Source organism: Macadamia integrifolia, chromosome 2, assembly GCF_013358625.1.
Source record: "Macadamia integrifolia cultivar HAES 741 chromosome 2, SCU_Mint_v3, whole genome shotgun sequence".
In the NCBI taxonomy this organism is placed as follows: Eukaryota; Viridiplantae; Streptophyta; class Magnoliopsida; order Proteales; family Proteaceae; genus Macadamia; species Macadamia integrifolia.
The window spans coordinates 4,687,671-4,714,097 of NC_056558.1; the positions used below are offsets into that span (position 1 = coordinate 4,687,671).

Sequence of the window (26,427 nt, forward strand, 5' to 3'; positions counted from 1 at the left end):
TATCATTTAGATAATCCCAAAAAAGAATCATACAATTTAGAATTTATTTCATCATAAACAATAAATAAACATAAGAGACAAAATTTTAAAATAAAAATCAATATTTTATGCCCAAAAAATATATTTTACTTATGACCACTTAATGTTGAAACAAATTGAGCCTTAAAGGGTAATTTTCTATTTTATTTCTATTAACAAGGGTTGAAAGATAGGTGACAATGAGTCATGCATATTTGTTTTGCCATGAGACTCGTGACATCGTGAAAATTTGTGTCTCATTGCCAATGGATTTCTTATAATTATCATTAACTCAATACCAATAAAGTCATGGACCATGCTAAAATAAAAAGGTAAAGATAATGGAATCAACAAACATTCATGGAACATGCCTCTTCAACAGCCCTCTGTCTCTCAAAGAAAAATTAATCACGAACAATAAAAAAATAAAAAAAAGGTTTTTTTTTCATGAGAGGTCCTTGCAGTGTAGACACGAGAAAAGGCTCTCTGAGCCTAGTGCTCAGTGCCTTGGCCTAGGATTAGCATTAGGTTTAAATAACCTTTAGTGTTAGGAAGAATGGTGGAAGTAGGTTCTCTAAGCAAATGACATAGAGTACTCCATGAATAAGGTGTGACAAAATGGATTTGTACATAAAAGGGGGCAGTGAGGTCATTTCATGTAAAGAGGGCGCTAGCATACTCTCCCCTGGTAGCTCAGAGAACCTAACCTTTCTTTTTCTCTAAGGAAGGAGTTTGCTACCAAGTTACGTGGCCCTTAAACCAGCGTGGGGCCAATGAAAGCATGTGCACAAGCTAGGGTTAGAGGGGGGGAAATGAAAGTCCCAACCCTCATGAAGGGCAGAGACTTTGCCTTTGTTGATGCTTCTGCACATGCTTCCATTGGCTCCCATGTTGGTATAGGGTAGGGTCATGCTGATTTTTAGGAAATCTTCTCCCCTTTTACGAAAGTAGAGAAGATTACATAAATTTCTCACCCATGGGTCATGTCAAATGAAAATTTGTGAACAGCTAGCCTAAAGTCCTATCTCGACAAGGAGAAAGACGATGGAAGGGGTGTCAATTCTAAGCTGGCACCAATAGGCCCTGTTGACCCAACTAATGAAACCTAAAACTTGCTCGGTCCTTGGGCTCAAGCCTGACCCTATTATAAATAGTCATTCAGGTTGCAAGGGTTTATCGTCAGTCGCTTGACCTAGATTGATTGATTACAAGTCTGCATAAGCCTAACCTATTATAAACGGTCGTTTTCAATGCAAGGGCCTTACTTGTTGGTTGTCAGACCGGATCGATCAATTACAAGCCCACATAAGCCCAACCCATTTAACCTATTTGAAATTCTTATTCTACCCTCATAACATATAGGTTAATAAAGATTTCAACTAATAACTATTTTTAGATATCCAATTTTTAATATAAAAAAAATGGCAATTTGATGACCCTAATTTAATAGGATGTTCATTACCCAAAAATTAAAAATAAAAAGTGTCAAGTTTTAAATAAATCACATGTGTGAGAGACATTTAAAAGGTGTCAAGTTTTAAATATTGTAGATATGTATTTAGACAATCTGGTGGTAAAGTTTCAATTAAGAAGGAATATAATATTTTAATTTAACAACATTTGATATAAGTTAGGGGAAAAAAATTACTAACCTCTACTGTTACATATTATAGGTTATGGCATGCTGTAGTTAGGGGTGTCAATTGGATGGTTCGGTTTGATTTCAGTTGGGTTGAATCGATTTTGGTCTAGGAATGAGAGAGACCAAAATCAACTCGTTAAGGAACTTCAGTTTTCCGTCGGTTTCGATTTTGATCTGGTTTGATTTTGGTTTACTTTGATTTATTTTGATTTTTCAATATTGAGTTAATATCGGTTTAGATCGATTTATTATTGGGTATGCACCATAATGATTCTTACATTCATAACTTACAATGACAAGATTTGACAAAAAAACACTTTAAATTTATAATTAAATCATGAATTATCGTTGTAAGGGAAAGATAACTATTATTGAAACCAATGGATAACAAATTACTAGAAGATAAATAATATTGGAGTCACAAAATGAACCCTATCATCCAATCATTCATTTAGCTATCCAACTAATTTTCTATAGTGAACAAGGAAATCAATGGAAGCATTATTACAATTTACAAATTAATTTCTCTATTCATAACTTAATATTCAATGATTTGTAACAATTCCCCTTACAATAAAAAATTTGCTCATTAATATTGTAAAAAATGGATCGCCAATTCACCAATTTATAATCTCATATTCATTTATTTTTTTTATCGGTTTCATTCGGTTTGGTTTTGATTTTGTTATTGATCAGTTTGGTTTGGACCAGTTTTTAGTCGGTCCCAACATGCCTCAATCCAAAACTAATCCAATAAATATCAGTTGGTTTGGTTCGAATTTTATCGATCGATTTCGATCGATTTTATCTAGTCGGGCTAAGTTTTGACACCCCTCCTTGTAGTCTTGAATCATGTCATACCGCCAAATACATATTAGAGAATTATTTTTGGGTAGAAATTAGAGAAATGAGAACACCTCTTTCTGGAAGGGAAGAGGCGGTATAAACCATATAGTAATAGAGGATTTATTAGTATTTTATTAGCGGTTAGTATGATCATCAGGCATCTTTTGACTTGTCAAACTGGACAAGTTAATATTTTACCCAGAGAAAAAAAAATTTGTACAAGTTTATTAGTTCTTTTCACACTACGGACACCTGACTTCCAACATTCATTTTTGAATTTTCTGGCGTTTCTCTCTCGCTCGCTCTGCAATTTTCTTTTCGGGGTTCACGGGATTCGTTCACTCGTTCGCCCTCGAGAAGAGAAGCGGAAGAAGAAGAAGAAGAAGAAGGAATTGCTTAGTTACAATAGTTCCCGACATGGAGGCTACTGCAACAGCTAAAATCGCACCCTCGATGCTATCATCTGACTTCGCAAATTTGGCATCGGAGGCCCACCGCATGTGCCAATGCGGCGCCGACTGGCTTCACATGGATATCATGGTACGTTTCATTTAATTGTTGATTATTTAATTAGGGCGTCTGAAATTCTTACTAAAACCTAGATCTTCATCTCCCATGTCTCGGCTGCAAATTCTATGTGTCTCGAATATTCCCCAATTTTTTTTAACTCTTTTGGTCTGTTTTTATTTAATCCCTGAAGATTAGGATTTGTGGAATCATCGATACGGTTTTGTTAATCCAATGCATTCCTTCTCTTCTGTCACGAAACATTTGGTTTATGATTTCGAGTTGAAACAAATTCCTCCCACTTGCTAATACCAGTTCAATTCTTCACGGAGATTTGGGGAGCTGGCATTAAGTGACTAACTATTTGGAATCTTGTCTGTCAACTGAGAACAGATCATCTGTAGCACTTTAAATTATTGAGGACCTATCTTGAACTGATTGTTCTTGCCTCCCACTTGGAAAATCTCTTACTAATTGTGTGATCTATCGTCAGCATGCGGTTTATCACATTGTGCTCTATATTTCTTCACTTATTCTATTCATCATACATTTGGCGTACGATGTCTTGTATTCCGTCACAGTTTAATCGAGAGAGTACTGGTGCAGCGCCTCGACAGGCAGAATGGCTGTCCCAATACCCGGTTAGCGGGCCGTGGGGGTTGCAAGGGGTCAGGAGCCCCTCTGCATAGCAGGGGGTGTAGGGGGCGCAACCCCCCGCTCGAATTTTTTATTTGAGGGCATTTGTGTACTTTCCGGATTAGGGTTTTTCGCTATATATTTGTAGTGATGGTTTCTTTCTCTGTAATACAAGCAATACTGAGAGGTGTGAGGGACAAGCGCTGTAACCCTATTTTCATTGATAGTGAAGCAGGATCTCATCTCACTGAGGACGTAGGCAACCTTGCCAAACCTCGTAAATCTGTGTGCATTGTTTGTTCTATTTTTCCATTATCTTCTGTATCGTTTTAGGGTTGCGTTTCTACACATACCTGTCTGTTTTCAAATTTCTTATGTGATGCTTTGATATTTTCTGAACAATAAATTCTTGTATTTTAAATCAAAATTTTGTTATATTTGTCTAACAATGCTAACTGCTTTGTTGGTTTTATTGCAGGATGGGTAGGTCAAGCTATCGCTCTTCTATTGTAATACCTTGGACTTTCTCATGCCTTTGTTCGTTTTTGAACATTTGTAATGTATTCTACTTACAGTGCTTATAGTTTCTAGATGCCTGCAAAATGCATATTATATCATTCCATGGTCTATGGGAAACATGTATAAAGTGCTTCCCTCCACTGTTCTTTCTGCTTCTGAAGTTCATTTAAAGAATATGATTTGTGTTATCATACATTTAGAATAAGATAATAAATCAATTATCTTGTCTCGCCTACCTACACTGTAAAAATTAGCTTCTTGAAAATTTAGGTTTTGAAGTGATTATGACTCATGAGCATTAAAGCTACAGTAAGGGAGGACTGAGGGAAGCTATAGAGATTAAAAATCTTGAGCGGACTACTAGACAAAATATTGTTTGAAATCATTAAATGTATAATTTTTTCATTTCCTACTATTCATCTTATTTATACTGTCTAAACTCCCCTCGGATGTATTAATAATAGTTAGTTTCAGTATATTTGAGCTTGGATTTTAGCTTTATCCCCCCCCCCCCCATTTCTGTTCTTGTGAATTAAACATTTGGTTCTATTATGGTCATTCTTACAGCTATTTAGTAGTACAAGTCCACATAAAGGTAATTTGAGTTTTATTAGAGATGTTTGTAGTTTCTTTTTGTATCTCAAGTAAATGCAACTTATTTTACTCTTACACCAACTACTTGGGATGACACAAGTCATTTTTTGCCTTGTACTCTATCTGGCACATATTTTCTGTTCAATCACAAGCTTTCATGTCATTCTCACCAAAAATTTTAGCTTTGTTAGATGTTATTTTTTGTAGTTATGATTTATTAGGAAGGGTTTTTTTTTCTAAATCAGAGTTGAATGTTGGGCAATAGATAAACAACATATAAATAGACTAAGTATAGTGGATATGAAGATTTTAAGGCTTATGAGTGGAATGACAAGGATATATAGAATGAAAAAAAAAAAATTTATTTGACGGAACCTAGAAGTAATACCATTCCGGTATATGGATTATACGTGTGGAATAAGGACCCATCAAATGTGTCAGTGAAAAGATGTGATATGCAAGAGAAATGAATCTTAACATATGGACTTCAATAGTTGAATGCTGAAAGAGCACACCTTTAACATGAAGTAGAATGAGATTAAATGTGAATTTGGAGTTTAGTATTTTACTATATTTTGAAATTTTGAACCAATATAAATGCGTATTTTTGAGAGGGCGGACCTCGGTGCAATAGTAAGGTTGCTCCATTGCAACCTAGTGTTACGGGTTCTACTCCATAAACAGCCTCTCCGTGAAGCGGGGGTAAGGCTGTGTACATTATGGCCTTACCCAACCTCCTGCACTGGATACGCCTTTTTTAGATATAAATCGAAGTTAGGAAAAAAATTAAATTAGAAATATTTCTAGTAGTGCTAATTTATTTGCAACCAATGTCGAAGTGAAAACATAAATTTTGTTCTTGAATTTTTCTCAAGGATGTTTTCATCCAAAAGATATATAATTAAAAGATTTTTTTACTACTTAGGTAATAATCTTTTTGGATTTTTAAACTTTCTTTTTGGCCTGTTAATTACAAATTATAGCACAAATAATAGGTAAAAAATGGAGTAAATATCTATGTTATCAGAGCGTTTTAATGGAGGGTATGTTTCTTACAAACATTTCATTCTTGGTAGGCACTTTGTACCAAATCTTACCATTGGAGCTCCAGTGATTGAGTCGTTGAGGAAGCACACTGAGTAATGCCATTTTTTTTTCTGCTGTTATTTGTTTATCTTTATCCTTGCTAATGGGAAGTTTGTAATTATTAATTAAGAAAAGTATGTGGTTATCTTCTTTTATAGGATATTTCTGGACTGCCACTTGATGGTTACAAATCCTCTTGATTATGTGGAACCATTAGGAAAAGCTGGTGCTTCTGGTTTTACCTTTCATTATGAAGCAGCCAAAGGTGCATTTTTGCATTTTCTAAACTATTCTTTTCCTAGCAATCCTCTTTTCCTTTCATCTCCTATTTTTCCTTTTTCTGTTTTGAACTTTTAATTAATTGGTTGTATAACAACTTTTTGCAGATAATTGGCAAGAACTCATTCCTAAAATCAAGGAAAAAGGCATGAAGCCTGCAGTAGCAGTAAAGCCTGGAACTCCAATTGAAGAAATTTACCCTCTTGTATGGATTTCCTATTTCTACCCCACACCCTACCTTTTCATGTATTTTTCTACTGGTTTTAAGATTTGTGAGGCACATGGGTTTAAGGAAGTTTCTCTATGACCTGGGAAGCTGTGAAATATGATTTTGTGACCCTGCCCACTTTTGCAAATTTAAATATAGAATTCTCTTACTAATTCATAGCTTTTTATAGGTGCTGATTAAAATTTACTAGATAAGGAAAAAGTCTATACAAATGAATCAAAATTATGCTGGCATGTCTGTGTCTCTTAAACCAATTTGTCAATGGGGAAAAATTAAGAAAACAATGAGTTGATTGGAATCACAATATATTTGCTCTTCTTAGGGGACAAGAGACTGATGGTCAAGTGGTTCAAGTCTTGGACTTTTAATTTTATTTTTGATAGTTGGAATTTTTTTAGAAAGATGAGGAAAATATCCAATGTTACCAGTAATTAAGTTATACAATCAGAAAGAGAGGAAGAGAAAAGATATCTGACAGAAGTTCCTGAAATGTTGAACTTAAGATGATAGAGCAGAGTATAAGGAATGAAACTTTACAGTTTGGAAATTGTGGAAAAACCAAGTTTTTTTGTCCACACTTGATGTCTACCATGTTGGGCAATTCTGCTTATAGCCTGATATGAATTATGTTAGCAAAAGCATGGCGGCACCTTTTTTTCACTTGTCAATAAAAATTTTACACTTATCCCGAAAAGGGGGACACTGGTTAAATATTAACCTGAGAGTCTGTTTTTCAGCTTCTTTTTTATTTACAAATTATAGTTGGGCCAGGAGTGGAACTTTATCGTCTCAATGGAATGTTCAGCTTCCTAAACCCAATGCTTCCTATATAAACAAAATATTGTTTACTGAAAATTCCATACAGGCTGTGCAGTGTCCATTAATCAAGCTTAGTGCTACTTTTGATTTGGAAAAGCTACAAATCAAAATAATATGTTGCAACTTCTTGCCATGCAGGTTGAGAGTGAAAACCCTGTTGAAATGGTCCTTGTAATGACTGTGGAACCTGGATTTGGTGGTCAAAAATTCATGCCAGAAATGATGGATAAGGTCAGTTGCTTTCTTTAATCACGTTTTCATGGTAACTCTCTTTAAAATTGATAAATCTGCCTCTTTTTTTTTTTAATATAATTCAGGTGCGTACATTGAGAAAGAAGTACCCCTCCCTTGATATAGAGGTAAGATGTTTTCCAGCATTTAACTTCATTGTCATTATTTACAGCTTATAATATTGTTCCTTATGATGCATATCTTCTTCTCATATGAGGAAATACATATCTTTGTAAAAATTATTTTACATGTGAGAAGGTAATCAATCAATTATGGTTTTGGAGAAAAGTCTGAGTGTCTGAGGTGATTGATGTTCATCAAGCAATTATGGTTTTGGAGAAAGTTATGAATGTGTGGTGATTGATGTTCAGCTTATGGGTGGCCCTTCCACATAGACAGATTATTCATGTATCAGCCTGCAAAAGGATGGTCTACCTCCACTATACCTGCATAATCCTCTCCTGCCTTTTGATTAGATAGTCAACCCACCTGCCTCCCCCCATCCTTCTTCCAGCACAGAGAGAGTGATTGTGAGAGCTTCATGAATCCCATTCTACTTTCCACTTTATTTAGTATCATATCTGTTGTTGAAAGCATTTATTTATTTATTTTTTTTTCTTGCCATTTCGATGCAATCCTTTCCCTTTCCCTTGAATATTTTTATATCTGATTCTATCCTTCCTAATGTTTCCATCATAACTGTACTCCTTTTTTGTATATGTTGTTTCTGTGTTGTTCTATGAAGCATTACTTGTCTTATGGTCATTCCATATGAATTTTTGCCTTTAGTTTTAACAATGTGTTGATCTCAAAACATTCTATGAGCAACTTTGTTAAAGAGGTTCTATTTCATATACACTGCTTTACTCTTGTCTCAACCTTCTTGTTTGAAACATCTCTCAAACCAGTACTATATCATCAGCCACAGTTTTAAGAACCAGAAGCGATAGCTTCTAGGTAGTTCAGTGGATTTGATGGCTGCACTCCAGCTCACCCAAGAGTAGGACGGAAGTGGTCTGCCGGTCTGAATTAGTTTAGTTTTCTCGTTCTCATATAAACCAGGAGTCATAATGGAAAGTGGAAAATTCCAGTTAACTGATTTAACCAGCCTTGTTTCTGGTTTTTATAATTGTCTCAGCGGTAACCATCTTAGGTCGTGCCTCCCATCCCAGATGTCTAGTCAAACCTATCCATGACTAATGTGAAGAGCTGCAGGCAGGCCTGATGCTGACACCTTGTGTATTTTCATTTTTCACTGTGATTGGAATATCTTTCTCCTCCCATCTATGTATTTGGAGCATAGTTATAAAGGCGGAGCCTAAGCGATAGGCGGTTCAGCCTGGACTGGTTTAGAGCATAGTTGTCAAGCCTGACACCTAGGCAACGCCTTGTTGCATTGTTGGTGTCGCCTTGATTTTTGGCTATCCTCCATCACCTTGATTGCTTTGTCTAACTATGATTTAGAGGCACTAATTCACATTGTCAAAAGGGACTGGAAGTAATTATAGTGGATATGACAGGCCCTGTATCACATCCCATGTATTTACTGAGAATCTTTTTTTTCTTTTTTTCTTTCTTTCTTTCTTTCTTTTTTTTTTTTTTTTTTTTTTTTTTTTTGTAGAACCCACCAAATGATCTCTAAGTTAAAAAGAGCTACACAATAATCTTTATTGTTCTCTGTACGCTTTCTGGTTCAACCAATTTTTCTGGGGGAGAATAACAATGATCATCCAAAAGAGGTTCTGGTCATCTGATCTGGCTGGCTCCACTGGAGTGGATCTCATAGACAGTGGGTTCTCCCTTGTAGCTGTGCCAATTTTTCAGTTTTTTCGGTACTGAAGTACAGGGTCTTTTATTCTATCTTAAATGCAGAGGCCAAAACCAACTATGTTTGCATAGCCAATGTTGATGGTTTTCTTCGTAGTCTACTCTTTAAGCTTCTCACATTTTCCTAATTTGAAGCATGACCAACTTGGACTGGACATGCAGGTGGATGGTGGCTTGGGAGCTTCAACCATTGATACAGCAGCTTCAGCAGGGGCAAATTGTATCGTGGCTGGAAGTTCAGTATTTGGAGCTCCAGAACCGGCCGAGGTTATATCTGTTATGAGGAAAACTGTGGAGAAAGCACAGCAAAAGAATTAATACAGATAAATTACGTCTTGGTGATTCATATCTATCAATAATCTTGTTGGCTGTACAATTACCCGAAATTGATTTTGTATCGATAACTGATTGGAAAAGTTTCCATCGATAGTTTTCAAGCATACAACGGTCTGTTTGATGTACTGAAATTTGAGAATGTAATAAAATCAAGTGATTTTTTTCCCCCAACTTCAAATTTTTATCTGGTTTTGCTTTTACAAACTAATTGTTTAGCAGAAGGCTGATCTAACTAGATGATCTCTTTGTACCCTGGAAGGATGAGGAAGCATGGAGAAATGGTCAAAAGACATGCATGAAATTACCAAATGGATTTGAAACCTTGGCAGTAGAGGACTCAAGAGGTATTTTCTGAGTGGGATTCTACTTGGATTTACTTTTCCACTGATATTCTTTATTCAGTTGATTGTGACTGGGATGCAACTTGGGTTTTGACGTGGTGTAGCCCACACTCTTGAACTCTTAGTGGGTGGAAGAAGGGTTGGATAAGTACTAAAAGAAGAAAAAAGGCCAGATAGAGCCATATGGACGCCATTGTTGAACTCCGATTCCCAATCTCATCATAATGTGAACTTTGTCACCTTAATCCATGGGTGGTATTCCTTTTGCTGCACTATTAGACTCCAGAGATTAGAGATGTTGGTGGACAAGACATTCTGTGGAAGTCTGTCTGATCACTGGTAGACGCTGTTTCCTGATTCTTAGGATTAATTTTCCATAAGAATTCTTCTTCAATGCTGTACTTGATTCCGAATGCAGCATTCATTAGTGCCTTTCCCTTGCTGTAGATATCAACCACGAAACTGGTGCTGGTGCGTTAAGAAGTTAGATTTGTCCAGTTATCTTCAGAAGAAGATTTCTTAAATGTTCTTGCCTAATGCCTAATGGGGAGAGACAGAGAGAGACCATCCTCCTGTGTGATGTCTGATGGTTTCAGACGCCAATACACCAAGGAAGTGCTACAAACAAAATGTTTTGGCTGTTTGATTGTAATGGAAATTTAAAGGGAAAGGAAGTGAAATTTCATATTTAAAAAAAAAATGTTTATAATCATTACCCTATGTTTGTATAAGCCACTTAACTTTTTAAACACATTTAATAATGATATATTTTACAGATATAGCAAAAGGTTTTGGTTGCAAAATAAAGTGAAATTTTATGACCAAATATGATATGATTTGAAATTAATGTTAAACTCACATAGTAATGACTACATATAATTCATTTTTAAGTATAAAAATTTCACTTTCCTTTCCTTTAATTCCCTTTACAACCAATCATAGTTTTTATGAATTATATGAGAGTTTTCGAGAGTGAATTTATGTAAAAGAAACCCATAACATTCCATGATTCGACCCCATGCCATTAACTATTGCAATTGACCTGATGGATAAATCCCCACCGACGGCAATACTCAGAAGCTTCTTAGTATCTGCAGATTTCCTGCAGCTGATGCTAATATACAGACCTAAATCAGAGACACTGTTGGTCATTATGGATCTAATATTTTGAAGGGTAACAAATGAAACAGTTCATGAAAATCATCAATAGATGCAGAGCAACCGTGGGATGTACTGAGCCAAGTTATGGCCTTTCTTCCGCTTTTTCATTTTTATTTCATTTCATTTAACCTAGTAATACCCAAAAACAATATCACAAAGCCTGCACTGCTGATCGAAACACAGTACAATTGCCACCGTTCATCATTAAGTAATACAGATATTCCTCCTACAGGGAATGCGCTAGCAGTACATTCACCAGTTCTCTGTGTACCCAACGATTTCACTGAAAAGCTCTTGGCTTCAGAATACGTTCATCCAGTTTTCATTTATCCCAGATCATCACATTCAGAGAAAGTGATGCAAGAAAACCAAGAGCTCAACCAAAAATTTGTGAAGCCCAATATTTCCTCTACCTGCCCACTCATCTTGTAGCCACTGCCTTGCGATCAGATAAAATCTTATCCATTTCAGAAAAATAGGGCCAACCTTTCTTGCTTTTCCTTCCACTCTTGCTTTCCTCCTATTAACAGAAAGAGTAGATTTTAAGCAATACATTACAAGGACTAATTGAATCAGGGCAGAATGGCGGAAAAACCCTCCCTGATTCTACCCACGTGGAAATTCAAAGGGGGGGGTGGGGGAAGGGACCCCTAGATTTGATGGAATTATCAGAAATATCTTCTAGGCCAAAAATTAGATCCGAGCCATCATTGTAATACTTTATATCAGTTCAGCATTCCAAACCACAATCTGAACAAAGTAAATTTCTGGTGCAGGCATAGATATTCCCCCCACCCCCCCACCCCCTCTTCATAAACATGCGTCATATAAGAAGAATAGTGGATGACTTCTTATGTGCTCCCAACAATATGTGGTCCTTTGACAATGAATGCAAAAAGACCCTATATTTCCATCAGAAAGCAAACCACGTTTTTTTGGATGAATTTTAAATTTTTTGGATGAATGAAGCAAACCAAGTTAAACAAGAGATGGGACAAACCTCATATTTCTGAATCAGAGATGCCCAGAGACATTTGCATTGTGCTGGAGATCGATTTATCCCTTGGCTTAGCAACTTCGCGGAAATCTCTTCCCAAAGGACCATTCGCCCCTTCACAACTTGAAATCTGCTATCGAATTCCCCCCGCATTCCAATGAGTTTGGTTATTTCTTCAGGCTTCCATTTTTTTCTTTTTACGGGCCTGGGAGATGGCAAGTGAACAGAATCCTCCTCAATGCTTTCTGTTCCATCTTGCCAGAGATTCAGATGTTCTGGTGGAATGGAACCATTGCCATCACTTACTTGGTCCTCATCCGGAGATGCTGTTACAAATGAATTCCAAAAAGCATCTGAGCTTTCATTTAGTAGTGTAGATGAGTCTTCTGTGTCAGAACTTGATGTTGTTCCATCTTCCTCAGATAACAAATGGTCAAATTCGGCACTCTCATCTGTATGAGTAGATGAATAACTAGTTTTTAAAAGGCAAGCAACATTTTGAGAGTCTAAAATGCTTCGAGGCTTAATCTAAAAAGCTGAAACCTCCAATCTAACACACATGATGGATGAAATTCAAACCATAAAAATGCTGGCCATGTGCTTAAAAAATAATCCAAAACAACATTTTGAGAACAACATTAAGACTTGTCATATTATTTTTAGCCCAAATTCCTTAACAAGGCCCTTCAAGGAAGCCATTCCTTGACAGTCCAGCTTTTCGGGCCACAAGGAAAACACCTCTGGTCAAATTGACAGTTGGATAGGAAGCCTTGACCTTGGATCAGCCACGTGTTGATATGGGGCTCTGATCTTCGATTATATTGGCCCACATGTTAAGCAGATACTTGAGCTAATAGCGAAAGGCATCCTACATGGATCATGTAGGGAACAGACATTATCATTTTCTAACTTTTAACATGTTTAAAATTACCTCAAATTTATTTAAAATTTGTTTTTGTATCTTCATTTTCCATCTGTTTCAAAGCTATCCATTTCATTTTAAATGTAATAAAATAACACCTAATTTTGTCATTTTAAAATTACTCATATTTGATGCGAGTTCCCTTATTTCAATCAATGTGTGTCTGTGTGTTCGTTCTTTTTTTTTTTTTTTTTTTTTTAAGAAATGCATTTGGAAAAGCTTCAAGATTGCTTTGAAAACCAAAAAATAAATAGGGGTGAAAGGGTTCTACACTTAATAAAAAGGAGGAAAAAACCAATGCATGTTGGGAACTTGGGACATAGGATTTGAATTCTGGCCAAACCGATAATTGGTGTTGTCACATGGTGCATATTGCGGCTCAAATCAAGGGGTGTGTAGCTGAGTTTTCCTCTTTCGGTTTGTGTGAGTGAGTATATTATGATCAGTTAGAAAAATCAGAAGGTTTTAAAAAATTAAATAAAATAAAAACTAGTGCAACCTGCAATTTCTTGTTGTGAGGCATCCTCATCTGAATGGGTGTTGCCACTGCCTGCTTCCTCAAGCTTCCTGCTCGACCTCTTTCTAGGACGTGAACCAACCACTTTAATCAATGGTGATAACCCAAAACCAACATCGGACTTCCCAGATAATCGTGCACTTAGCTCATCAGCAAGAACTCCAGCTGTGTTCTCGACAGCTATTGCAATCACATCAGGCCTTTTACTACTGTACTTCCTTACCATCTTCCTCAGTACCTCGGACACAGTTCTTTCCATGTGACCCAGCGGACAGTTCACAGGACAACTCGATAGTGCAGCATGAGCAGCTTTGTAAAGAGCATCTAAAAGCCTGCCTTTGTCAAGCCATAAGCAACGTGTGACGATCCTTATTTTTCCCTTGAGGCTTTTTTGAAGTAGACCTTCTATGTTCTGTGGGCGTGAAATCTCCATGCTGCAAAGGATGAAGACATTGAGAAACACAAGACCATATCTAAATGCCACATCTATTTAAGCACATCCAGGGTAAGAAACAAGTCTGATCCAACAAGAATTAAGCCATCTACCTGACAACTATAATACCATCTGATGCTATCCTTAGTCTCTCGTCAATGCAAAGTTCGGTAGATGTGCCGAATGCTTTATCACCATCATTATACATCAACTGCAAGGAGATAGGATTAATTTGCATCAATCTGAACAGCATCGTTTCTATTTTCACTTTTTTTCTCTTCTTTTTTATGGGAAGGGGGAGAGCAAGGTAGACAGTAGTAAAAGGAGCATCTAAGGGATCATTAATCACTCACCTGCAAATTTTCCTTCCCCAAGGAGATAAAACCATTAGAAATTACTCTTCTGTTCCTAAGATGAGAAACTCCCAGCATCTCACCATTCTTTACGACCTGCAAGATGTTAAAATACAGCATTAGATTTTTGCAAACAGACAGACATAATACATAAAGATAAATGTCTATAGAGGGAAGAGAATTCCCAAAATACAAACACTGCCTAGTCTACACCATATCATAGGTCATTTCATAACCATACACTTATAACATCAGAATATAATACGCTTTTTTTTTTTTTTGGTTTGTGGGGGTGAGGGGGAGGGCAGGTGAAAGCTTGATTAAGGTGAGAAGATGAAGGCGGCATTTGATCCCAAGCCTAGGGGATCACACTCCATAGATTTTTCCAGTGCAATGCAGAGGCACCTTCTTGTGAATCATCACAACATATGACATCCAGTAATATCACAGTAGAAAAAAATTACCATGCATATAGAATCTTAAAAATGTTGGGATAAAGCTTAATATGACGTTATCATTAATGCAGCAGAAGTGCCTTGTACACCGATTGGACAGCAAACACCAACCATAAAAATATAAAAATCCATAACTCCTACACCCCAAATTTCCCAATTTCAATTAGTATTTAAATCCTGACCCCAGAAGCCTTAGATTTTGATTTCCTAAACCAGTCCTACATCATAGATATTAGATGGCATGCAAGATGTCCTGGAAAAGTCATCCCAACTTCTCGGATTTCAATAGAACCCAAATCTAACCTAGACTCCTTAAATTTTGATCTTGTAGAACAAATAATCATCTTAGTGTGACAAATTAGTGACTCCAAAGCAGGATTTCATTAGAAAACAAAGCTAGTTAGCCAAGATATATAAACTGATGAGCAACTATTGTGGATCTCAATCTGAAAAGATGCAAGTTTATGGAAAAACTTCATGTATTGCAAGACCAAGGTTATGAGTATTGAAAATTGACCTTGCAAACCTAACGAAATCAATAGCACCAATTGAGTGCATTCATCCAAAGAAATTCAGGAAATTTCAGTTAAAAGGCCAAACTCACAGTTGTATGTCGGATGCCAGTTGATTTTCCAAGCAATTCATGCTCTTTCAAGAACAAGAGTTCTCCATGGATAGGTAGAAAATGCTGCGGCTTCACAATTTTAAGTACTTCCTCCTTCAAAAACAGATGTTATTTCAAGAAAGCATTCCACCTCAAAAGAAGATGGCAACTAAAATATATGAGATTATCATATATGAGATTATCATATATTTGAGTACAAACAAACATATGAACAAAGCATATGAAGAAATACGCTTGATAATCAACAAATGAACAAAAGACAGTCTTTGATGTTTTTCTTTGTCAATAACTAAAAAGATTATAATTTGTAAAAACAGAAAATCCATAGATCACATAACAGGATTGCAGGAACATATACGATTCTGCCATAAATTCACAGATTAACCCACCAGTTCATCACGGTATCCATGACCAGATGTATGCAGGTACTCATTTTTTCCCATAACAATTGTTGAACCAATTTCAGCTATCCGGTTCAGCATATCCATCACTCGATTCTCGTTTCCTGGAATTACCTAAAAGGTAAAATCAAATAAGTGACCTCTATAGCATAAAAACTCAATAAATTCCAACAAGATTGTAGCTATCGCATTATCAGAAAATGTAATCAAGCTACTACCCTTGTGAAATATGTTGACTTATGAATTGACCACGTTTATCAGAAAACCATTATAAAAAAGAAAAAAGGTGGTGGGGGGGGGGGAATCCATTATCAAACAAAAGAGGAAAACAGAATACCAACAATCAAGGTGGAATGTAGGAAGTCAAATTCTTGTGTTACCTAATTTTAAGATAAACTACACATAATAAAGTGGTCCATTATGGAAGATAAATTGAAATAAAGAGATAGCACTCATTGTCCACAACAGTAGCCTACAATTGCCACTTTAATTACTGGTATGTCGGCCCTACAAACTGAAACATTTAAAAATAATATGGAGGGAAAACCCATTCATCACATCTTACACTATTTTAACAATAAATATGGCTTTAAACGGGGCTGTACGGTGAAACATGATTCGTGTAGCCGGCCCCATTTAGTTGGGAAAAGGCTTCAATAAGTTTAACAATATGGTGTCCACTATATCAGCACAACCAGTTACCTTAGCTGAATACAATATTACATCATTCTTGTTCAACTTGAGGGAGTGACTACCGCCATATGATGCAAGGTTCAAAGCAGCACGTGGTTCTGCCTGACACAATACTACAAAGTCATACATGCAAGCTAAGATACTCCAATAGAACTTTCATAATTGTTGAAAGGACTGATAGAGTTCTGAATTCATTCAGGTAATCTTACTTGAGATCCTGTTGTAACAATTAGCAAATCCTTCGGAGCATAAGTATCAATATCTTCCACTTTCACCTGTGCAAAATATTTAAGAGAGACAAGATGAGGAGGCTAAGGCAACAGAAAGAACGCGTAAAAATTTCCAACATAAAGGAAATTGCATAATGCATGGCAAGATCCTAATAAAGAAGAAAAGAAAGCAGACATATTATCAAATAAGAATAGACAAACAGACCATCCTCAGCCCCAATGAATATCTCCATACTTGCTTATAATACTTTATTACTTGTTGTGCAGTACAATAGAGAAGAAGACATGAAATCTCAAACTTATTAACCAACTCCTCCCTTCCTAATCTTCGGTGACTATCATCAAAACCACAATGACAAATTCACCAAGGCTTCCTTTGGTAAAATGTATAATAGTTGCTCATTCTCACTCTAACATTCAGCCAAGTCAAAAATATTTACCCCTTAACATCCTATGTTTTCTATGCATGACAAAATACCTTAAAAAAATCTGAAATGCTTATATTTTATTCCATGTAGATGCCGCCGCCTCCTAGACAACTCGAATCCTTAATTCTGAGACTGCTGTTTTGTACCCTTCCTGCACTCTAATCCAACTGAGTTCCAACTCCTAAATCACTTTTGCAACTAGAAATGGTTAAAATCTACCTCCAGGGGTCACATACAAGCCCCATAGAACTGGCAATTTCCATGCCTACAAATCTAACAAATAAAAAAAAATCATATGACGCACTAGGCAATCCAAATCAACAGTATGTGAAATGTGCATGCACAAGAACTACCAACCTATGTAACTGCCTATGGGACAACAACAAACTGACAGTAAGTTCTACAGCAGCATGGTAACCGTTCCAAAATCATTACACCCATGTTGTTCATCAATCACTGTGTACCCATGGAGGAAGCAGAGACAAGAATGTCAATAAAGGTAACCTAACACAATACCGGTTAGCATCGCAACTTTAACCTTTTCCGTCATTTCAAATCAAACACATCCGCAAACATCAAAATAAGAATTATAAACAGCAAAGGAACTCAAAAAGTAAACCAACAAAGAGAATACCTTCAATTGGCCCCTATGGACCCATGCCCACAAAAAAAAAAAATAAATAAATAAAGTAAAATAAATCATGAATAGGTTACGTGGATACAGCAACCCACTTCAGAATAATATAAAGAAGACAAGGATCACATATGACAAATAAAACCTCCCTTACATATAATTAATATGAATAGATTTTTTTTTTCATGATATTAACAATAAAAAGAATTAAAAAAGAAAAGGATGTCACACCAAAAATAGAAATGATAAAACAAAAATGTTTCCGTTACCAGAGTTGATGGATCAATTGGTGCTTTTCCATCCCTCCAAGCAGCATCCAAGTATGTCCTTAACGACATTCCCACAAATACCTGTTACACTGACAAATAAATCCTGATCCATCCATAGTTGATAAAAAAAACATTTAGTACTTTCACAACTTTAAAGGTGGATTACCGTCAGACGTCAGCAAGTTATGAAGAAGGAAAAACAAAGAAAATATTGAGTCACTTTGGTAAACCATTGCACACATACCAGCTTCCGGCCAGTTAAATCAGCTGCAGCTTTCACACTTCCTAGACGATGTATATTAGATGCAAATTGCGTAGTAATTACTCTTCCTTTAGCATCTGAAATACGTCTCAGTAGCGCATCTGCAACAACAGTCTCACTAACAGTTCTTCCAGGTGAGAGCACATTTGTTGAGTCACTCATCATCTGAAAAGTAAGGGAAACAATCAACTCAAACTCAGGCTTCGTAGCAGTCCGGAGCTCACAATAGCAAGAGAACACTTAAAACAAAGGCTTAATGGAAAAACAGTGAATAAAGTGAAGTTTATAAAAGAATGGAAGATTTGTAATGAAAAGGAATCTTAAATGGCTGTTAGAGAAATAAAGGATAGGAGGACTAGGAATTAAAGGTAGAGGATAAACTTGGAATGAAATTAAAATAAAGGACAGGGGGGTAATTTAGCAAATGAAAATATAAAAAAGGAATGGAAGAACTTAGATGGCATCTTCCATCTTTGGTCAACAGAAGAAGGCAGAAACCAGGATTATTCCAATAGAGAAATCACTCTCAATATTGATCTAATCGACCTGAAGTTTTGGACGAAGGTTACTCACTATGAGATCTATGGAAGTCAATCAACAATCAGGTCAGAACAAACAATTGTAAAAGAAACAAAAGTGCTGAAACTAGATCTGGCAGTAGAAAGAAGAACTAGACCTGAAGTTCGATTGAAACTTCCCAGTCCAGCAGGCTCTCAAACGGAGAGAAAGGGGTTGCCCACAGGTAGGTATTAAAGCCCCAAAATCTGGGATTGAAAGGAGGCGGCCAGAGGGAGATCAGTGCCTCTCGCTGTAGCAATACTAGCACCAGAACAGAGTAGACAAGATACGAGGTAAGAGATGGAAGAGGAATGGGATAGAGAAGGAATAAAAAAAAGCACAGAAAGAGAAAAGAAAAGATTAGAAGTCTTACCGGAGGGAAGGAAGAAGATAGGAGAGATAACTAGCAGTACATGCGCTGTTTAACCACGCAACATTGATCCCAGTAAGGTTAAATTCAAACTCAATATTTTCATTTCCATTCTGTCTTTCCCTAGTTGGGTACAGATATATAAAGAAAAAGAAAACAAACACTCCTATTCAAACTCTAAAATTGTTATAGAGTTTGAAACAAACTCCATTCTCTCCACTACACCCTAACAATAATTTAAATAACAATGCCAAAAATAAACTATTACTACTGGCCCTTATTAGACCAAAAACCCAAGTTGGGACAGTTCTGTCTGGGCTAGTTGGATTTCCAAACCCAGTCATGCTGGTCCAACCATTCGAGTGCCGGTGCATCAAATCTTTATCTGGATGACAATTAACTCATAGAATACATATTCACACCAAACATAGAATAATGGCCTTAAAATCCAAAGGATTTACATCCTATGCTTAAGGTAACATCTTAAGCCTTGAATTAAAAACCCAGCTGCATGCAGCAGGTCATAAAGCATAAAAACATAGTTCGAGCATTAGAAAAAAACTTGAATGAAAGAAATAACTTAAATAATTGCTGAAATTCTTTAATTTCACTAAAAAAATATGTACTGCTGTAGTTGCTATCCTTCGGACAGCAACTGAGCAACATACAGCTCCTGGCCTAAAACACACCCCCACTTTTTAAGGTTAAGGAACATTCCTGTTTCCAACTCAAACATGAAAAGTGCCGTCTTTACAACACCAAGGGGCCCAGATTTTTGCTCATGCCCATTCGCCTAGATATATTATAGGGAAGTGGACCACTACCAATCTGTGTTTCCCACACCCAGACACAGCCTCTGGTTTCAGAGGGGGGGGGGGCAGGAGTGCCTTTTCACAGCCCCCCTGAAACCAGGGGCTGTGTCTGGGCGTGGGAAATGTGGACGGGTAGCATTCTTTCTTTCTATACTATATTACATAGTTTAAAAAGCAAGTCAATTAAAAGGAGAATATGTGCAACATAAATATAGATATTTTGGTAGGCTGTGAGACTTCTAGTAAAGAAGCCAGAGGAATACACTAAAGAAATTCAACTCAAACCACACTAGAGAGAGAAAGAGAGAGAGATCTTCCATTATCATTACACAAGAAATACAAGGCCCTTGCATGTGCATCCAACATGACAGGGTGAAATGCAAGAAATCAATGAGGGGTCACTGTCCTCCAAATGATAAAAAAAAATGTACCAACAGCACAAAAACAGGCAATCAAAACATATATGGTTTCAAGAAACTTACTAATGTAACTCCTTCCTTCGAGAGCTGCTCTAGAGCTCCACGATCAAAAACTTTCCCATCCATTGGTGATTCATCAATCTGTAGAAATTAGCATTTGCATCTGTGAGAATGTAACTCTGAAAATAGGAAAGGAAAGGAAATTGGAGGCAATAATCACCTTCCAGTCACCAGTATGAAGAATTGTTCCATCAGCACAGCGGAGCACCAATCCGCAACAATCAGGAATAGAGTGGGTAACCCTGATTGGCTCTACTTCAAAAGGACCAGCAACGAACTTCTTCCTCGTCCTGAAAACCTTGAGCCTGGATGGGACAAAGATCCCAAACTCCTTCAAACGCTTTTTAATTAGCTGTTGACATATAAAGGAGAGAAATAATCTTTATGTACCAAATGAATAGATTCAATGATGGCAAGAAAAACTATGTAGCCAACATAAAAACTCCCAATTGCCACAATCACAAGATTTAGTGAGATCAAGAAACAAGTTTATGAAGACAATTACAAACCAAATAGAGAGGGATAATAATTAATGACAACGATTGCAAAGTGGAATCTTCTAGACAGTAGATAACCAGGTGGTGGTATATTAGGGTTCTAGTTAGCTTTAAAAATCAAGATGAGAAGGTTCCAATTAAACATATATAAGGCATATTAGCTATAAAATTACACAGAAGAACACAAAGGTTTGATGGGAAAAAACAGAGAAACATAACCAAACTATGGAAAATAGCATCAACTAGCCTTACATGAAGACATGATTGCCCCCTTTTACTTTGAATAACAACTCCAGAAAAACAATCTAAAGATGATCAATGACTGCCTAACTCTACTCCAAGCAAAGAAAATAAAGACTAGTGTCAACACTAATGCCAAGCATAAGCCCAAGTACTCGAAATTATGAGAATACTATTCGCAGCCAAAACGAGAGAAAATTAAGTAGACAAGAACCAGAATTCAAGTTACTCAATCCACACAACCATAACGACATTAAGTTTGGAAGCTTTTCAATCGATTGGGAGCCAATGCCAGAGAAGTTCCATGTGGGCCCGCATCATCCCACAATGCCATAAGGACTTGCTTTGATAATTCGACCCCCTGCACTTGGAACTAATATTGTACTTGATCCCAAGGTTTAAGATCTCGATCTCGCCCCTAGTCTCGTTAAACCAAAAAAGAGAGATCTTGTATTTTTTTCCTAGTCGACTCAGTGATTGGTCTCAATGACCATATGGTCTTTGTAGACCCTGAAACTTGCCATTTACCCTATTTTAGGCCTTCTAAACACAATGAAAACATCAGCTTTTTAAAAATCAAACCCAAAATGGTACTTTGACTTCGTACCCTATGTAAGTAGTCTTAAGACCTTTCACCCTAGGCTATTCCACAATAAAACAAACAACTATTGACCATGTTTCTGATAAAAAAAATGGTTTTGAGAAGTTGTTTTTACCTAAAACTGTTCTTAAGAAGAAAAGGATCTCCATAGGATGATGATGAAGTGATAATATCCAATCTCCAAATGTTGAAGTTGTTAACCTACACTGTAGAAGAGAAATTTGGCAAGAAAAACTACCAAAAGCTCACTTTTTCTTCACAACAGGGCGAGATAGGCGAGAGATGTCGAGTTATGCCGAATTGGGTCAAGTTGAGGATCACCATGTGATTTGGTCTTGAGTTGAGTCGAGACCGAGACATTCACCGAGATCTCAATCGAGATCTCTCATCTTGTCTCGCCATTTTCAAAAAGAGAGAGAAAGCGAGATCTCGCCAAGTTCTTAAACCATGATTGATCCCCTTTTTTGGCTTACAAATATTAGAAATAAAGTATCAGTGAAGCAATTCAGAAGAACAAGAAGGCCAGCAGTAATACATGCCACTGGACTGGACAATGGATCAATATGTTTAATTTTGAGTGATCCACGGGTTATATAGGCCATGAGCATACAGGATTATGTGTTAGCTTCTATTTTATTAAGTTCCAGAAGAGTTTCTATTTTGCAGAAAACTTGGGTGTAAAGGATTTCTCCTTCCACATGTGGGAGATCTCTAATTTTGCCTATTTCCATGAAGTTATAAATAAAGCACAGGGAATCATGCCCACCCTGAATGATCTGAACAATGTGTTAAACTTATGCTTGCAGATTTCTGTGAGAGACAGAGCATGGTTCTGTGGGATTCAGAATTGCTCTACCTTGGTGGGACGCCAAGGCTGGAGTTGGTGGGATTCCCTCTCCACAGTTCAGTGAGAAGCCTAAACATATCCCTTCTCCTCTTCTTTTATTTTCTTTCTATCTTCTTCTTCTTCTACCATTAACAGGTCAAATTTCTCCAATTATCAGCACCTCAAATCTTTATGATTCCCCAAGTCTAGCAGCCAGAGGAGTCCTTAAACCATGAATGTAGTTATCTCCCCCTATAAAAGATGGCAAAGAATATGATTGAACTTAATATTTCTGGTAGCTCTATCAATAATTGAGGTACTGAGATTGCTCTTGCTCTTATGCTATAACAGAAGGAAATCAAAGCGCTTTCTGGAGCATGGTGAATATATTTGCCTCCAACTAGGAGAATCAGATGCTTTGGCCTCAAGGGAACTTCTCTTTCACGTAGAGGATGTGTTCTGCCAACTGTAGAGCCCAAGAGGTGGCAAAGATGGGGGGGCTAGGTACTTATCCCACACTGTAGTCCCGTTGTGGGTGACCGGCCTTTGTGGGCTGGTTTCTGTTATTGTTGATGTTGTTGTTGCCATTGTTGCAACATTAGCTTTCTATTATCTTTTTCTTTACGATAGAATTTTTCTTTGCTCATCTCTAGGGGGCCAAAAAAAAAGACTGGCACATAATATATATACAAGAAAATGAAGACCATTTCGATACCCTTATTACGTACCTCCATTGTGAAGGATGAAGCAAATATGGGTGTAGTTGAATCCAAAGCTGGGATTACCTGCTCAGAAAAAACAATATGAATTGCCAATACCAAACAAACAAAACAGTCACGATTCCTTTCAATATAACTTCCCCTTAAGTTGTAATATTCAACCTTCAAATCAATCACAAATCATGATTAAAACTTATCAAATCAGACCACACGTGGAGGCAAAAATACAATGATGCAACATTGCATAAATTTTTGTTAGACCTCAACATCCTTCCTGACTCCATGAGTAAAACCCCTCCAGTGCAATGTCACATTTCATTTTCCTTGTCCTTTTAGACTTGAAATCCAAATTATGCAGAAGAGTCATGCGCAAGGATTTATACTTATTGAATTCAGCACAGTTGATTAGGGCATCAAGCGAATGTTAAAAAAAAAATCTTATTCATTCAAGAAGCTTATACGATATCAGGAGATTCTGGAGCAACCAAGTCCCAACAAAACTTTGTTTCTACATAGGAATACCTGGGTCAGGTTACAAGACATTTGCTCATTCAACCATCTGTATACCATTATGTAGCTCACTAGCCAACAAGTAGGGGTCCAATTTATGAAGGAAACCTAAATAGGAGATTCCCAAGCAATACACCTGTCATTATTCTTCTGACACTCCAGAACAATTATGGATTAGGATTTTGAGATTTATTAGGCTTCAGCTAGATCAGAAACAAAATAACATATCAACCCTTCTACATGTGCACACGCCATAAGGAATGTTCAGAACATGATCACAGATTCAAAAGTGGAAAGAAACTTTACCCAAGGCAACGCACCAATGTGGTCTTCATGGCCATGTGTTATAACAACTGCTTCAATTTTATGGCCCCATCTCTTGATAAATGCTGTGTCAGGTATAATTTTCTGTACACCCAGCTCATCATAACTGATATTCATGGAAGAAAATTGATCCAAAGCCAACAATCAGAACAAGAATAAGAGAACAATTTAAAAATGGTAGAAAGATACAACTCCTGTAGCATTGCTAATAAATGGCTTCTACAATAACTTCTTTTATTGAAAGTTGTAACTGGCCAGTGCTATGCAACACTTCAATGTTAAGAGAACTACTGAGGGTAGGAAATCAATGTATTTACAGAGTGAACCGAAAACTTTAAATGGCTTAAAAGGGGTTAAAGCTACACTTTAGATTATGTAGATCTAAGCAAAGACAGATTTTCAAAATTATTTTGATAACTGTGGCTATTGAATTTCTAAAACATACCCTGGAAACATGACGCCAGCATCAATCAAAATGTAACGATCATAGTTCCCCACAAGCATGCAATTCATCCCTATTTCACCCAGGCCACCTATAGGAAGAACACGGAGTGGGGGGCCACCAGACCCTTCATAGAACTGTTCCATTTTGCGCTGAACAGAATCTTCCATACTTTTCCCAGCTCCTTCTGTTCTCTTCAAATTCTTGTTTAGGACTTTACACCCACGAGTACCTGTCATCAACACAAAATCAGTATAATCAATTATGAATAGAAAAAGTAAAAGAACATGCTGCTACGAAACTTCAACACATGACTAAAAGGCGTTGCCAGTAAAATAATGAAAGAAGAAATGAAAATTAATATGGAATGCAGTGAATCACCATATAAAAGCAACAACTCAACCAATGAATGACAAGTTCAATGAGGTAAACCTAGCAATCGGAACAGAAGGAGTTCCTCGAACAAATTATGGAATTAACTGAATGAAGCTTCATTCCAGGAAGAACTGATTTTGTGCAAATGAAAGCTCCAATAGAGGTAATACCAAAAGAGGAAACTGTGAAACAAATAACAATTTAAATGGCAGTCTAAAAATAGAATTTTCCAACTTCAAGGACGAGGAAAAAGATAAAAATATATCACAACCAAAATGCAAGCAACTAACCCATTTAAGGAATAATTTTACAGGTGTTGCAGAAAGGGGACTGAACAGATAATGCAGGTTCAAAAAACAATAATTTTTTCAAATTCGTTTCGATGAACCCGATGCAAGAAAATTTATAAGTAACTTTTTTCTTTAAATTAATGAATAAAGTGATGATTTATCAACTTTTGTTGCACGGAAATACAGCATAACCTAATCAGAACTCCTACAGTAAAAGTGCTGCACCAAAAAGAGAGTGAGAAGTTGATGCCTGTAGAATTAGGAGCACCTAAGGAGCAAGAAATGGAATTCCTCCTAGGGCATAATCGACATGGAAGCCTACAAGGGCAGAGAGAAAGAGCACTCAAAGCAGCCATCTTCTTTTCTCCTGATACAAACTCCTCGAGAAGCTCAGAATCTTGCTTAACTAGAAAAACGAGGAACTGTGTAGTTCTAGAGACTCGAAGCCATAAATTTGTCCTTGTTCTGGAACGAGTAGAAGTAGAAAATGCCCTCAGGAAAACCTGGGTTGAAGAAGCGAGCTGCAAGGGGGAAACAAGCGTAGAGAGGCTTTTGTATGGACATGGAATGGGAAATATCTTTCTTATCGTTTTGCTGGGACGACGCCCTTCCCTTCATCAAATGTGAGACTACCGCCATAAAAGGCTATTATCGTAACCTCACCAAGATATATTTACAAAAATACCCCTGAATCTTAGTTTCCAAATAGAAGATCGGCCTCAACAAAATTTCAACCCGATCGCCCCGAACCAACCGATCCAATCTGATATTTTAAAATCCTGAATAAATTGGTTTTAAGGTATACCTACATTTTAATACCGATACCAAAAAGGCTAAACCATGCTAATGTGACCCTAGGTTGTTTTAATCCTATATAACAAGCCCATTCTCTTGAAGCAGAGAAGAAAATCCAGATGGTACCCAGTGTTCAATCCCAAATTCAGGATTTGGGTCGACAAGGAATCGATAAAAATCGACTCAAATATACCCTAACCCTAGTTGTTCGGGAATTGTAGAGAGGAAAAATCACTTTTCTTCGTGAAAGAGGATTCCCATGCTGTTTGAAGGAGCCCCTACTAAGAAGTAAGAACCAT

At 36.9% G+C, this 26,427-nt stretch overlaps 2 protein-coding genes across 4 annotated transcripts; one reads left to right on the plus strand and one right to left on the minus strand.

Annotated features, from left to right (window-relative positions):
• Positions 1-2,744: 2,744 nt before the first annotated feature.
• On the plus strand, positions 2,745-9,740 carry LOC122090347 (ribulose-phosphate 3-epimerase, cytoplasmic isoform-like). Its single transcript, XM_042660054.1, has 8 exons — positions 2,745-3,046; positions 4,128-4,132; positions 5,839-5,901; positions 6,007-6,113; positions 6,235-6,332; positions 7,314-7,406; positions 7,493-7,534; positions 9,396-9,740. The coding sequence occupies exons 1-8, from the start codon at positions 2,924-2,926 to the stop codon at positions 9,549-9,551; spliced, it is 687 nt and encodes a 228-aa protein (XP_042515988.1). The 5' UTR covers positions 2,745-2,923; the 3' UTR covers positions 9,552-9,740.
• A 1,449-nt stretch (positions 9,741-11,189) lies between these two features.
• On the minus strand, positions 11,190-25,946 carry LOC122090310 (ribonuclease J-like). 3 transcript variants are annotated; one of them, XM_042660052.1, is made up of 17 exons: positions 25,602-25,946; positions 24,672-24,900; positions 24,209-24,332; positions 23,402-23,458; positions 20,670-20,861; positions 20,513-20,590; positions 18,273-18,455; positions 18,029-18,109; positions 16,677-16,742; positions 16,477-16,569; positions 15,763-15,888; positions 15,353-15,466; positions 14,294-14,389; positions 14,054-14,151; positions 13,490-13,941; positions 12,072-12,520; positions 11,190-11,591 (listed from the first exon to the last, which is right to left on the minus strand). In XM_042660052.1, the coding sequence occupies exons 1-17, from the start codon at positions 25,687-25,689 to the stop codon at positions 11,493-11,495; spliced, it is 2,625 nt and encodes an 874-aa protein (XP_042515986.1). In that variant the 5' UTR covers positions 25,690-25,946; the 3' UTR covers positions 11,190-11,492. The 3 variants fall into 3 exon arrangements, with proteins under 3 accessions (XP_042515986.1, XP_042515985.1, XP_042515987.1); XM_042660051.1 differs by having other exon boundaries at positions 25,584-25,937; XM_042660053.1 differs by lacking the exon at positions 25,602-25,946 and having other exon boundaries at positions 24,223-24,332; positions 24,672-24,810.
• Between the last annotated feature and the right edge of the window lie 481 nt (positions 25,947-26,427).

Excerpts from the sequence above, each read along its gene's own strand:
- LOC122090347 (XM_042660054.1), top strand. The coding sequence starts at position 2,924 with ATGGAGGCTACTGCAACAGCTAAAATCGCACCCTCGATGCTATCATCT. Across the intron at positions 6,333-7,313 it reads TTGAAGAAATTTACCCTCTT|GTTGAGAGTGAAAACCCTGT; the intron begins GTATGGATTTCC and ends CTTGCCATGCAG. Across the intron at positions 7,407-7,492 it reads TGCCAGAAATGATGGATAAG|GTGCGTACATTGAGAAAGAA; the intron begins GTCAGTTGCTTT and ends AATATAATTCAG.
- LOC122090310 (XM_042660051.1), bottom strand. The coding sequence starts at position 25,689 with ATGGCTGCTTTGAGTGCTCTTTCTCTCTGCCCTTGTAGGCTTCCATGT. Across the intron at positions 23,459-24,208 it reads ACATTGGTGCGTTGCCTTGG|GTAATCCCAGCTTTGGATTC; the intron begins GTAAAGTTTCTT and ends TTTTCTGAGCAG. Across the intron at positions 12,521-13,489 it reads CTCACAACAAGAAATTGCAG|ATGAGAGTGCCGAATTTGAC; the intron begins GTTGCACTAGTT and ends CTACTCATACAG.